This window comes from Hypanus sabinus, chromosome 5, assembly GCF_030144855.1.
Source record: "Hypanus sabinus isolate sHypSab1 chromosome 5, sHypSab1.hap1, whole genome shotgun sequence".
Taxonomy (NCBI): Eukaryota; Metazoa; Chordata; class Chondrichthyes; order Myliobatiformes; family Dasyatidae; genus Hypanus; species Hypanus sabinus.
The window spans coordinates 124,765,661-124,780,737 of NC_082710.1; the positions used below are offsets into that span (position 1 = coordinate 124,765,661).

Genomic DNA, 15,077 nt, shown 5'->3' on the forward strand with positions numbered 1-15,077 from the left:
GAAGCAACTTGACTATAACCAGGCTCCAAATGCTGCTTTGGTTGCAGCTGCTGCAAACTGAAGTAAAACACAAAATCTGCTGCATTGGAGAAATAAATCATCAGCTGTGAAATTAGTGATAAACCATGGACGTTGTTAATTCGGGTAAACTGCTTCTAGAGCCAATTCAATAAACTCGTTTACATCGGGCATAATGACATTCACTGCAAACTGCATTTTGATAATGAGTGCATATATTTTAAAATAGACTTGTTCTAAGTACAAGAGATCTAGAATGCTTTTAAATGCAGGCTTGATTCCTTTTTTTGTTTACTTTGTGTTCAATGCATAAAATATAAAGCGCTGAGTAATGCAGTGGTGACAGCTCCCTTCCAGTATGAATTGCTATTGTGCAGACTGCATGTGCTGTATCAGCCTCTACCCTCTCATTATGAACTTTCCTTGTTATTCATCAATCTTCATTTGGTTCAGGTTGCTTTTGCAGTTGCTGCAGCGGGATGGCGTAGGCTGTGCAAGGCATCTCGATGCCTTTTATAAAACCATCTTCCCTTACAGTTCCTATTATAGATCAGAAACTCTCCACGTCTATGAAAATTGCTGCTTGGTTCCTAATGAACCTTAAATGCACGATTAGAAGCACAGAATATATTTTGCTAAATCGGGTAGGACTTCAAAGCTATAAATAATCCACCGAGGCAATATTTTCTTTGATATATCAATATATTGATCACATACTAAAGAACCTTAAGTAAATTAACTGAACGACAGAGCAGAATTAATGTTTTCTTTTTCACTTTCTCTTTATAAGTTTTCATTATTAGATGTCAATCAAACTTTTCTTTCATTAGAAGCTCAGCGGAGTCTTTCAAAAGCGCAATATTTTATTCACATTATTAATTTTGCTCTGATTTTGATAGGTTCTTTCCCTGCCATGGGAACCGATTAAGAACAATATGAACGATTCCCGGTTTCGTTTAGCTTATTGTATTATAGTCTACAAATTTCGCATTAAATATTAATTTCCCGAAAAATAATAACCTTTTTTTTTCCGAACTGTGCAGTAGTAATAGTGTTCGCGTAAAACACGCAGTTTGATAAGTAAATTTCCCATTTCCCAGCCGTTACCTCGCCGTTTCAGAGATCGGAACCCCCACTGCTTGTTCACGGACAGGATGAAAATAAATCAGGCTAATTACAAATTTTCTGCAGGTTGTGAAGATCAAAATAGTGCGTCTCTCGGCCAAATTTGGCCTCACACTGAAGATGACAGCAATAAACATCGCAATTTAACTCTGGGCATGAGTCAATTTTTTTTCCCTCCCCCGTTTATGGCATTACGCGGCAATTTGTATCGGAATGCGAAGGCATCAAAAGTCTGTATTCACCGCCTTTATAATAACGTTCCAATAGTTGTTTTAGTATTATCTTTTTACTGCCATTTTCAGAATCGGTGACGGTTCCAGCTACAACGAACTGCGGCAGCTGCTCTCCCTTCGATCAAATTGAGTTAAATCATTTGAATTAGCCATACAATGTCTGATTCAGGTTATAAAAGAAAGCTCGATTAAAATCGGAACGGGGAGGGGGAAGCCTTACAACATTATGCAAAAGCTAACACCCCCCCCAAAAAAAAAATCAAAATGAACATCCAGCTGACGGGCAAGGAAGCGCCCTGGTTTGAGTGGATTAAAAACAATTGGAGCTTTTGTTCAGCGGGCACTGCACGCGAACGCTGCCGTTTTCCCGCCGCGTTTAACTATCACGTTGCGATTTTATTTCCTCAAATATTGCACTTGCCAGTTAGCATTTATTCCTAATCGCGAAACAACCACTTGCAAAAAAAAATAACCAAAATCTGCAGAACGAAGTTAGCAGAATCTCCATCCGGTTCTTATAGTAAACGGGAAAGTTGCTCAAAAAGCGTCATTCTATTTTTTGTTTGGCAATTTTACGTGGGGAGAGTTTAAATATGGATTGGCATACGCCTGGGTGTTGCACGTAAGGAACTGAGAACGGCGCGTATGCATCCAACTCAATGTACATACGCACATAACAGCCACACAATCATACGTGCTAAGACCTATGTTAACAGGCTCCCTGTTAACACACTCGCTTCTGATCCAGACTTCTTCTGAAGTGTCCGAGAGAGGCACTGCACAGAGAGAAGAGGCACAATATCCGAAGAGTTCGCTGCAATAAACAGGAATCGCGAGCGATATAGTTGCCCTTGGTAATACACAGGCGCCGCGCTGCCTCTGTAATTGAATCCAAGCTGTGGGTTAAAATATACGTCAAAATCTACTCTACTTTGCCAACAGGGAGGTCGGAAAGAAGACCTGCTGATGATGGGGTGGGGGGGATATTACTGTTCCGAGGAAATCTGTTTAGGCTAAACGGAATCGACAGCTTTTACGCCGACATTTGGCTGCTGGTGTGAATTGATTTCTGTTCCACCGATCGCTTGATCAGCCGCTATTCTTTCTCTCGCCACCACGGCTCAGCAGAGGGTGTTCGCTCTTTCAGCGAGCACCAAACTGGAAAGGATCAGAGTCGCTTAGCACATCCCCGATCGAGAGAGAGAGGGAGAGAGAGAGAGAGAGAGAGAGAGAGAGCGACGGCGAAGAGGTGGCGGAATATGCAGAGATTGCAGAATCTCTCTCTCTCCGGCACCTTGTGCTTCACCGGGCGGATGAACTGAGTGATTCTGGATTATGTACCTATCGCCTGCGGGGCACGGCGGCAAAGAGATCGGGAAACAGTAATGGATTGCAAAGCTTGATTATGCACTTGCTTATTGTTTGCAGTTTTTTTTATGCCTCTCTCTTTAGACAAGTAACGGGGTTGTGCATAGTCTTGTGTTCCTGCTGGGGGTACATAGCCACACTCCGCTATCCGGATTGACAAACTGTCATACTTCCCGGGCTCGGGTCTCTTTTGTTTTATATTCATACATGTAATTTTAAAACAAAGCTGAAACTATCTGCTTTTTATTTATGCGTGTTAAAAAAAACCCAAATCGGCTGAGGCAGTTCATGGCATGAGATGGGAGGCAGATGTTACTGTTTGAAAATGCTGCCGTGGTTTGTGTTGGTGCAGATTATTCTGGGGTTTGCTTGGGGCAATACGACGACTGACCTTTGCGAGAGGATGTGCTCCTGCATCGAGGTGGAGGGGGTTCTGCACATTGACTGCGAGAGAAGAGGCATATCCGAGCTGCAGCATTACAGCGCGCCCACTTCCCGCTTCTACCAACTCTTCTTGCATGGCAATTCGCTGTCCAAACTCTTACCGAACGAGTTCGCCAACTTTTACAACGCGGTCACTCTGCACCTGGAGAATAACGGCCTCCACGACATCATTCCAGGGGCTTTCCTGGGGCTGCAGCTGGTCAAGAGGCTCCACATCAACAACAACAAGATTAAAGGTTTCAGGAAGAACGCTTTCTTGGGTCTCGATGATTTGGAGTACCTGCAGGCGGACTTCAACCTGCTCCGGGACATCGACCCCGGGGCTTTCAGGGATCTCAATGAGCTCGAGGTCCTGATTTTAAATGACAACCTCATCACCTCCCTTCCGGCCAACCTGTTCCAAAATGTCCCCATCACACACCTGGATCTGCGGGGAAACAGGCTAAAGACACTGCCCTACGAAGGGATTTTGGAACTCCTGCCCGGGATCGCTGAGATTCTGCTGGAAGACAACCCTTGGGACTGTACGTGCAATCTCCTGCCCCTTAAAGGTGAGGTGAGGTCCAATTTGGGGATTAAAGCAAGGGGGAAGTTAAAATAAAAGGTTTATAAGAATTACCTATTATGGTCGCTAGATGGCGGAGTTGGGTAAAGGGCGCTTGAAATCAAAGCTGCTTCAATAAAACAGCAGCGTTCTGTCTGTTCATTGATGACAGCTAGAGGGGGTACATTAAGTTCTGACAGTCTGTGCCAAGTGTGAAGTAAACGAGTTCACACCACAGAAGTGCCTGAATTGACCCACGCAGTTCTTGCTCATAATGGCTTGAAAGGGGTGAACTGATAACGTTGTAAAAGTTTCAGTTGCGTGCTTTGAAATGTTCTCCGTTGCAAAGATACGTATTAGCCCGTACAGACACACATTTTTGAGATTTTTTTTTAGATACAGCAATATATGCCTAATTTGTTGTAATATTCAACGTCTCCTAAAACTGCTTTCAGTGCAGGGTTGTTACTTTGGCTGTGTGACACAAACATGTTGATAAAATTGAGTGCTTAGGTAATGAAATTGATTTTGTATGTCTTCTATTTCATCACCATACTGTAACAAGGTAAAGTAATTCAAATTTTAGCTGGACCTGTTTTATGTTATTACTTAACAGAGTCATTTTGATACATTATTTTCAATGTACATATATGTCAAAAGTATGATGGTGACTATCTTTGCTTAACTTGGTTAACTATCAGGAACATCTCCAATTTACATTGTTTTTCCCTTCAAGAGTGGCTAGAGCACATCTCACATTCGGCTTTGATTGGAAGAGTAGTTTGCGAGGCACCCATGCGATTGCAAGGAAACGACTTGAATGAGACATCCGAGTTCGATCTATGCCCCTCGCAGAATGAAAACGACTTAAGTCTTGTTGCTCCTCCTACTCAGCAGCCTTCAGGGCTGCTCCCAACTCCTGCCATTCAGCACCCAAGGCCACCAACTTCAGCATCAGTGCACAAAGGAGTATCAAAGCCACGTGGAAACTGGCAACTGAGGACAAGACCTTCAGCGAATGCTGTTATACCCAATGGCAGCAACATCCCCCTTTTGTTAAATGGATGCCCAACAACTTGTAGCTGTTCTATTACTAGTCTTGAATCAGGTCTTGAGGTTAACTGCAGGGGCAGTAAACTGGAGAGTGTAGCAGATCTCCAGCCCAAACCATTTAAGGCACAGGAGCTCTTCCTCAGACAAAACAACATAGGAATTATAAGAAAAACTCATTTCCTGAACTACGGCAGTTTGACTTTGTTGGATTTGGGAAATAACGCCATTAAGTTAATAGAGAACAATACTTTTTGTAATCTCACCAATTTGCGATGGTTGTACCTGGATAATAATAACCTAGAGACTCTAACCCCTGAAATGTTTGCAGGGCTTCAAAATACAGAGTACCTAAACTTGGAGTTCAATTTAATTCAGTTAATCCTGCCAGGCACATTTAATTGGATGCCAAATCTGAGAGAATTGTTCTTGCATAACAATTTATTGAAATCTTTACCAGTAGATGTGTTTTCTTCTGTCTCCCTCTCCAAGCTAAGTCTCCATACCAATTATTTTATGTATCTCCCAGTCACTGGGGTTTTGGATCAATTAACTTCTGTTGTGCAAATTGACCTTCATGGAAATCCATGGGATTGTTCCTGCAACATCATTGCTTTTAAACAATGGGTAGACAGGATGGGCAGTGATGTCGTTGTAAGCGAATTAAAATGTGCATCTCCGGAAGAATTTTGGGACAGAGATTTTAAGTCGATAAGCAACGAGCTGATGTGCCCGGAGTTATATTCAAAAATCCATCTGACGTTTTCTTCATCCAGTAACATTACCATATCAACGGAGACAGGGACTCATGTGAATCCATACTTGGAGACCAGCAGAGTTTCTATTTCAGTGCTGGTACCTGGTCTTTTACTTGTCTTTGTTACATCTGCCTTTACGGTTGTGGGCATGCTGGTGTTTATCTTGAGAAATCGAAAGAGATCAAGAAAAAGGGATACCAACTCCTCTGCTTCGGAAATTAACTCCTTGCAGACTGTATGTGATTCTTACTGGCACAATGGGCCTTATCACGCAGAGGGACCGCATAGAGTATATGATTGTGTTGCACACACCCTTACAGACTAGGTGAAATACTGAAAATATGGAGTGTGATTTAATGCAGCACATGTATCTGGAGATGAGGTTATGATATTGAAGGTCAAAGGCTCCTGATGTAAATAATGTTACCATAGGCTTCTGCTCAAAGAATCTGCAACAGAATGTTGAATTCAGCTTTCTAATGAACAGTAAATAGCAGACAGATTACAAAACTGCTTATAACTTTTAGAACTAACCACTTTTCTCCTGCTGTGAAACATATGTGTATTTCAGAAGTAAGCACAGGAATAATGTTGTTGCTTTCCAGTGCTCCTTTCATGTTGATATTCCAATGTATATGACAATTAATCAGTTATATAAAAAATATAAAGAAAACTTGTTGTCATTTGGCGATATGGGAGGATTGTAAAAAGAATACACAGAATGGGAGGGGAGGGAGCCGTAGATTACAGCCATTAGCTTTCACAAATGTAAAGTTGCACGAACGCATGAATGTATTGTACAGAACTGTCTAATTAGAAACAAGTGATGCATGTCATGCATGAATTCAACACCACAGGGTTACACTACATAGCTGGAAGGAATAGCTATTACTATGCTCCATTCATGGGTACTAATTATATTCTATGAAGTCATGTATCCAGTATTGATCACAGTGACCTTCCCCTGTTTATTTTTGCTGTGATTGCAATTGTGCAGTTTGTGCTATTATTGCTTAGATAAGGTGTAAGCTGCAAGTCATCTTGTTTTAGGCCATACTTGTTCATGCATGGTTAATAATTATTTAATTTATATTATGAATTCTCCATGTTTTGGGTGTTATTTTATATTTGCTAATGCCAATTCCCATCTAAAATTAAGTGTAGTTACTATGTTTTGTACCGTGGTAATGAAATTCAAATGGCAAATGGAATATTCTTTTTTTTAAGAACTTGGGAATAAATATATAAAGTATACTTCAGCATGACCAATTAATGTCATTCTATTGCTCAGGCTGCTTCAGTGATACAACGTAAACTCAAGTCAGCATTTTGCCACCTAACAAAATGGAAAATGCTATGGAGGAGGCACTTAGAGGACATTTAATAGGATTATTTTAGAGTTTTATAATGGCAAATTTTTTCAACATTCAAGTAACTGGTTTAATCTGAAGACTCATTTAATTATTTAGTCCGCATCAAAACATAATTCCCAGCTGCAAGAAGAGCTTTGCTCACATTTATCCATGGTGTTAAATATTTATAAATTGGCATCTCATTTGCTTTGCAGCTGTTTAAACTTTGTGAGACCCTGAAATATTCCAAAATGGCCTGAAGTGACCATGGTATTTTTCCCTGACAGCAGCAATCAGTGATACCCATAGCTGTCTGCTTGGCTTTACTTCGGTTCAGAAGTAATCATCATTTGGTTTTGAATTGATCTGTGAACTACAGTGTCATTTAAATGGTCAGCACATTGGACCGATAGTGCAAAGTGCTGGCAGCCTTGGCAACGGATACTTTCCTAATAGAATTTATTGGCAGTAAACGGTTCCTCAGCTCATAAAATACCTTCTTTGTTCAAAAAAAAGTGTTGTTGCAGTCCTCGGAATTTATAAACAAGCAGGCTTGAATTCTGTGCTATATGAGGCAGGAGGTTGTTTGCTACAAACAGGGTTGTTGTATGGGCAGGAGGAGGGAGAGTATGTACAGGAGGGTTGCTTTCTGTAGAGGAGGTGATGTATGTGAAGAAAGGGTAGACATATAGGTGATATGAGGGTGAATGCTATGTGGAAGAGGGTTTGTACATGTGGGGAGGGGAAGTTTTGGAAGGAATTAATGGGAATGTTCTGGGATGGCTTTATCTCCTACGTTTTTGACAAGTCAGTTCTGTGTCCATCTGATGACCTTCATTCAATTTAGCATTATTGTAAAAGAAAGAAAAAAATGTTACTGATGCAGTATTATAGTTTTCATGTACTGATGACTGTACATATAGTGCAAAAATTAATGTGTAAAGGTTTAACAGATTTGTATAATATTCCCTTCTCTGCTATTTTAATACTTATTGTAATGCTTTGATGTCACTATCCAAGTACTAGATAAAGACATTTTATACAATCTTCTTAAGTATTTGTATGCTAATATTCATAATGTAATTAAGGCCCATTGTATTGTACAGACCTTTTTAAAATTATTTTAAAGACAAATGGATTTTTTTTGCATTCTAATAACTGAAAGGATGCTGTAATAATCTATAATTTAAGATGTGTAGAAATTAATATTCATGCCTATAGTAGATTCCTTTCTAAAGTTGAGATTTGTGCCCGTACATTAAAACAGAGGGAGTGGCAGACTGAAAATGCAGACAAGATAGGACCTATTGGGAAATAGTGTGAGTGGATGAACATAACTGGAAAAAATGAGGGAGTCATGATTCTCTTCTCAGTTCTGTTTCATCATTTCCCTGCTCTTTCTATGATCACAAAATATACTGCAGCATTTGCCTGTGTCAATATTGTTTCTGCAACGGAAACTATACAGTGAAAGGCAATGGGCTTATACAGAGAGGAGGAAGAGGTAGCAGAAACAGAGAAGGTTAGTGGAGCTGGTGGGAAAATGGAGAAGATCATGGGTTGTGTGGAAAACTGAATGATACATATACCACCGGCTCACAAAGATGAAATGAGAGAAGGTGGAAGTGCTAAAAGGTAGGATTTAATTTCTTCCTTGGTGTCTTTGAAAAGAGTACTCGAGTTACTTCAGATTAATTTTTTATATTGTAATTTTTAAATTCAGGTATGCTGCTGTGTTCCAAACATCCTGCAGTATTACTTTAATGCAAAGAGAACTATTGGAAACTTTTCAAAAATCATCTGACTTCTCTCTATGTCTTCTGGACAATGATTTGAGTTTTCCTCAAGGGTCATGGAAACTTGGCAGATTATCAGTGCTCTTGATGAAGGCCTGTTCTTGTTACATTATTTCAAGAAAAGTAGAATATTTTCAGATAATTGGGTGCCTTTGCTAATTAGACATTTCATTATCAGTTAGAAAACTAGTGATGTTCTGATTTTCCTAATGAAGTGGGGATAGATTTGACTATTAGGGTATCATCATTTACAGAGCACTTTGGTAGCAAATGTCTATTAATTGGGACACCATGGTGGAAATTAAATCATCCTATTTATCAAATCGTTTCCAATGAGTAAAAATCAATCAGTCCCACTCTAATGCACTGGGAATCCATTGGTGCTTGAGAAATGGCCCAATTTAGCACATCTCCAAAGGAAACAGCAAAATTAACACATCAGATGGATCATTTTTGTCAAATCTGGATGATAAAATAAATGAGAAAGATGTAAAATGAAAGAGAATAAAAGGATATTAAAGGGGGAAAACTGAAGCACCTTAATGTGAAATAACATAATGAGAGATTTAATCCTGAGGTCCAAACTGAAGATGATTAAATGTTTGGTTTTAACAGAATATTATTTGGAACATAATACCAAAAGAAAATCTTGGAAGGTGCATGTGAAGAGCTAGGATAATTATTGTTTACAAAATTATCTACAAGTTTTTACTTTGGAAAATATTTTGTGACGTAACAGAAGAATCATCAGGATGAATAATTTAACACTCTTAGTTTGAACACAGCTTCCATGACTCCCAATCATTATTTCATCTAGATAAGCAGTCTTAATGTGGCTCACGGATTTTGTGAACCTCCACTATTTAAATGAAGGGGCAAGCATATTCATATGATACATCAGTCCATGATTATGAACCCTATTTGAATTATGCCTTTCAGTTACGTAGACAAACATTTCAGGCATCCTTCTAGGAATAAATATGGGCCAGCATAACTGGCTACTCATCTGAACTAATGACACTTAATCTCTCTCTCCCGCATTACCATTTTTGGGAAGTTTATACAGAAGGAAAATATTGTCGCTGGATATAGGCCCAGATGTGCCACATCGGAGAGAGGACATTGGATATGTCGAGTTTGTGATATATTATTTACCAATGAATTGGAGGATGTATATAAACATTTTCATCAAGAGAATCAGTGCATTGGATAAAGAAAATTGTATTTCCACTCTAGTTGGCTTATATCGCTGAATACTTTTTATGTATGTTTAATGAAAAAAATATATAAAAACGCAAAGCACTACAGATGTTGGAAAGTATTTTAATTTCTTGGGTATATTTTTATTTATTATCAGTGGATGTTAGAAACTATAGATAGAGGCTATGATATTCCTCATTGATTATCAGATGATATGTTTGTTTCTTTAGTATTGGAATCATTACTTTTTTTTGCCTCTTTTCTCATTGGTTTATATGCTATTCTTGTATTTTATGCAAATGTATGTTTGCATGGAACATGTAAATGATTCTGTAAAAAGATGTTCATGTTTCTATTATTCTTGAATTTCCAATTGAGCAGTGAGAATTAATGTGCCACTTGTCTAGTTTTAATTTTCTTGTTTTCCTAATTCATGGATTATTGATGGTATAATATTTTTCTCATCAAAAGGCCGCTTTTTATTTGTGAATTGCAACAGTGATTTACGGCATGCTACTTTGACATGGAGAAAACATCATACTGAGCTTAATATTGATCTTGCCAAACATCCACACACATTTCTTTTTCAGTAAATGTACATCTCAGCATAGCGAAACCAGTGCATCTGTACAATATTCTGGTTAGGTTAAACAAATCCACAGTTATATACTACATCATGCTCAGTGCAAACAGTGTGTATGTTTAGTAAAATGTGCACAAACAGATCACTCCCACTGTGATTCCTTTGTCCATTTATCCCTCCCCACTAATCTCTCTTCCAGCACTTATCCCTGAAAGCGGCCAAAGTGCTACACTTGCCCATTCACCTCATTCCTCACTTCCATTCAAGGCCCCAAACAGTCCTTACAAGTGAGGTAAAACTTAATCTGTGACTCTTTTGGCGTCATCTACTGTATCCGGTGCTCCTGATGCAGTCTGCTCTACATTGGTGACACCCATTATAAACTGAGGCAGCGCTTTGTCGAGTACCCCTGCTCCATCTGTCACAAGCAGGACTTCCGGTAGCCAACCAGTTTAATCCTTATTCCCATTCCTGTTCCGACATGTCTGTCCATGGCCTCCTCTGTTTCCATGATGAGGCCACTCTCAGGGCAGAGGTGCAACAGCTCTGGGTAGCCTCCACATTGATGCCATGAACATCAATTTCTCTTCACAGTAATGCTTTCCCTCTCCCCCTCTCTCTACTTGTATTCCCCACTCTGGCCTCTTACTTCTCACCTGCCTGTCAACTCCTCTAGTGCCCCTCCTTCTTCCCTTTCTCCCACTTATCTCTCCTATCTCTTTTCTCTCCAGCCCTTGACCTTTCCCATCCACCTGGCTTTACCCATTACCTTCTTGCTCTACTCCTTCATCCCCTCTTCCTTTTCTCTGGCATCTCCCCCCTTTCTTTCCAGTCCCAAACATGTGCCTTTGCCTGAAATGTCATAATGAATCCATTTCCATAGATGCTGCCTGACCTGCTGAGATCCCCCAGGATTTTGTGTGTGTTGCTTTGGATCTCCAGCAGGATTTCTTGTGCTATAATCAAAATAAACTGCTTTTGAAAACAAGAAGACAGGAAAATTGGTGTGGGATAGGTCACTAGGTTCCTCAAGCTTGCTCCATTATTCAATACAATGATTCCTGATTTGCCAAGGCTTCAACTACAAATCTGTGGCAATTCCTTGTAGACCTAAAACCTCTAATCTTTCAAAAAAAATACACCTCCTCTAGAAGTACTTCCAGGGATCAAGTTGCTATAACCTCACAGATGGATAATTCATCACCTTTGGGAAAATAAGCATCTCATAACTTTTAAATAACCTCCCTATTATCTTGTAACTGCACACCATAATTCAATCCTTCTCAATTGTAGAAATATTTGTGCATCTATCCTGACATGCCTCTTGACGATCTAATATTTTTCAATAGGGCCACTCCTCATTCTAAGGGTTGAAGTATACAGACCCAGCCTCTTTATCTGCTTGTGATAGGTTTTAGCACCTCAGGGCAAAAGCATCATAAAGCACTTACGAGATGGAGAATGTAACATTAAGTCACAAATAGATATTGAGGCTGGTGGGAAGATACTTTCATCAAAGTTGTGAGGTTTTAGAAAGATTTATTTTGCATTTGTTTTCTGGCAAAGCCTGTACTTAAAGAGCAACCCTATTTGCTCTTGGGATGATGGTATTGAGCTACCATCTTCACCCAAGGCAGTTTGAATGAAGATACCTCAGCACTTCCAAGAGTTGTATCCATTTCTGAGTCAGGATATTATGGAACTTAGTAAGTCATTGAATGATAGAGCATGGAATCGTGCCTGGCTCTGTACTAATCATCAAGCATCCATTTATACCATGTTGATGTTTTTCCATTTCATTCTCCCCACATTCTACACTTGCCTACATACTCAGGGAAACCTAACCACATGCACATTATTGACATGTGGGAGGGAAATGGAGAACCCAGGGGAAACTCATGATCAAAAGGAAAACATGGAAACTCCTCACAGACATCTCCAAGGGTCATGGTTAAAGCTAGGTTGCTGGAGCTGTGACACAACAGCTCTATCAGCTATGGCCAGCTTGGAAGGAGACCTCTAGATTAGGGGTTCTCAATCTTTTTTTATGCCATGGACCCTTACCCTTTACCATGGACCCCAGATTGGGAACCCGTACTCTAGGTGGAGATGTTCCCATACACATAAAGTCTTTGTCCTTTTTGATGGTTGATGGTGTTGGGAAATGCCGCTGGCATAGATTAGGCAAGTGGTTGCAATACACACTGTAGCCAAGATGTGGCAATGATGAATGGAATTGCTCTGCAGGGTTGGTCCAGGTGACCAGTGTAGTGTGTTACTTTCTCCTGATTGGATGGCTTACTATTTTGGATTGGTTTATTATTGACAAGTGTAACAAGATATATGAACACTTACATTTGCATGCAATTTAGGCAAACAATGCCATAGATGATAGCATCTTCTTCTCCTTGAGCCAATGGAGCATAGGATATCAAACACCTCTCATTTCCATCATACAAAGTTGATGGTACTGTTGGTGTTCATCAATGTTTCTGGAATCCATTGCATCCACTCTACAGGGGATTGGCCTATTCAGCTTCACCAGAGCCCTGTTGGCCGACCTTACCCCTTTCTATCTCTTACGGCAGAGACATAGGTTTGGACTTTGCCAGGCTGACAAGAACATCAATGCAGTAAAAGAGAAAAACAAAACAGCATGCAGAGAAAGAGCTATAGAGAACGTGCAGTTCAGATCAACATATACCTGTAAAGTGCAAGGACTACAACAAGGTAGACTGGGTGATAAGAATCCATTATTAATGTTTGAGGTGTCCATGCAAGAATCTGATAACGGTCTGATAAAGAAGCTGTGTTTATGTCTGGTGATGCATGCTTTCAAGCTATTGTATCTTATGCCTAGCAAAAGAGGGGAGAGGAGAGAATGACTGGAGTGGGAGGAGAGAGAATGATTGGAGCAGAAGAAGAGAGAATGATGAGAGGGGGAGGGGTTTCTGATCATATTGATCATGTTATGAGTAAATCTTCTTGAATATTGTTGTAGTTTTCTGTGATTCTCCTGATTTGTACCTTGAAAATGGTGGAAAAGCTTGGGCATTTCAAGATGTGAAATAGTCTCCTCAAATTATCTGGCCTCTGATTTGTTCTTGGAGCCATAGTTTTTGTGGTTGATCCATTTGAATTTCCAATGAATGTTGAATATTGGATGTTAATAGTGAGGGGCTCAAGAATGGTGATGCTATTAACTGTCAAGTGTTATTTGTAAAGCTCTTTCTTCTTGGAGTGGAAAGGAAATAATGAGGGACTTGAGGGGATCATTTCAGAATGGGGCCAAGGCAGCCAAATACATGGTTATCAGTCTTGTTCCAATGAAAATTTGATAGAAGCATAGAAAACCTACACACAATATGGCTCTTTGGCCCACAAAGCTGTGCCAAACATGTCCTTACCTGAGAAATTACCTATGGTTACCCATAGCCCGCTAATTTTCTAAGCTCCATGTATCTCTGTAGGGATCTTTTAAAAGGCCCTATTGTATCCACCCCCACCACTATCGCCGTTAGCCCATTCCAAGTACTCACCACTCTCTGCATAAAAAACTTACCCCTGACATCTCCTCTGTACCTACTTCCAAGCACCTTAAAACTGTGCCTTCTCGTGCTAGCCATTTCAGCCCTGGGAAAAAGCCTGCTGACTGTCCACACAATCAATGCCTCTCATCATCTTATACACCTCTATCATTCACCTGTCATATTCATGGGATGCCAGAATTTGAAAAATGCAGCTACCTTAAGGCTAGAGGAAGTTACAGAGAGATGGAGGAGGAAAGGTCATGATGGGATATAAACATTAAAACAACAAAGATATTGTCAAGACAGTTGCTATACAGAAGATGCACATTTCATCTTTTGACCTCATGTATCTATGGAGGAATAATTTAAGTGTTAACTCTATTATCCACCTCCCACCTGTACCTCATCAAAAAAAAAATGGAAGCAACAGATGGTTGTGTTACCAGTGAGGATATCGTAGTAGAGCTTATGTGATCGTTACTCAACATCCATTCAGATGAACATGTACATTAATCCTTTCTCTATAGAACAACTAGGGAGCATTGGAGCAATTGCCGCATTACCAGTAGCTGGAATAGCAATAGTGAGCTGTGACCAATAGATCCAGTGCATCAGCTACTCTTTCCCTTACTCAGTTGAATGACTAAGCCAGGAACCAAAATTATTGGTGAACAGTCCCAGGGCAGTTGGTTTCTGTTGAATTCAGCAACCTATAGGAGCAGTATGTTGGCCAACATGATGCAGAAATAGTTAACTAGAAATATGTTCTGTTATAGCTTTAGCTAAAATCATGGAAATAAATAATCACAGTGATTGGAGCTGATTTAAAGATATCATTTGATAAAAAGAACAGTTTAGCTCATTATTCAACAACTCTTCCTTCAAAATAAGGAATCCGTATTATTCATACTACAGGGAACCTATTTGATACAAATTCAAAATTCAATCTGGATATTGTAAATTTAAAGTTTTTTATTCACCTTCTTCTACTTTCAGCAAACCATGATTTGTTTATTTGCAAAAGATTTGATTTGGAATCTGGGTTCTTCAAGGAATGTCATATTAAATTACAATGG

The 15,077-nt window shown here is 39.7% G+C and overlaps 1 protein-coding gene across 1 annotated transcript; it reads left to right on the top strand.

Moving 5' to 3' along the window:
* Window positions 1–2,401: 2,401 nt before the first annotated feature.
* LOC132393761 (SLIT and NTRK-like protein 1) lies at window positions 2,402–7,954 on the top strand. The gene is made up of 2 exons (XM_059969154.1): window positions 2,402–3,739; window positions 4,469–7,954. The coding sequence occupies exons 1-2, from the start codon at window positions 3,043–3,045 to the stop codon at window positions 5,863–5,865; spliced, it is 2,094 nt and encodes a 697-aa protein (XP_059825137.1). The 5' UTR covers window positions 2,402–3,042; the 3' UTR covers window positions 5,866–7,954.
* The last annotated feature ends 7,123 nt before the right edge of the window (window positions 7,955–15,077 follow it).

Bases quoted from the DNA above. Each gene is read 5' to 3' on its own strand.
- LOC132393761 (XM_059969154.1), top strand. From the start codon at position 3,043: ATGGGAGGCAGATGTTACTGTTTGAAAATGCTGCCGTGGTTTGTGTTG. The intron at 3,740-4,468 runs GTGAGGTGAGGT...TTTCCCTTCAAG, and splicing joins CAATCTCCTGCCCCTTAAAG to AGTGGCTAGAGCACATCTCA.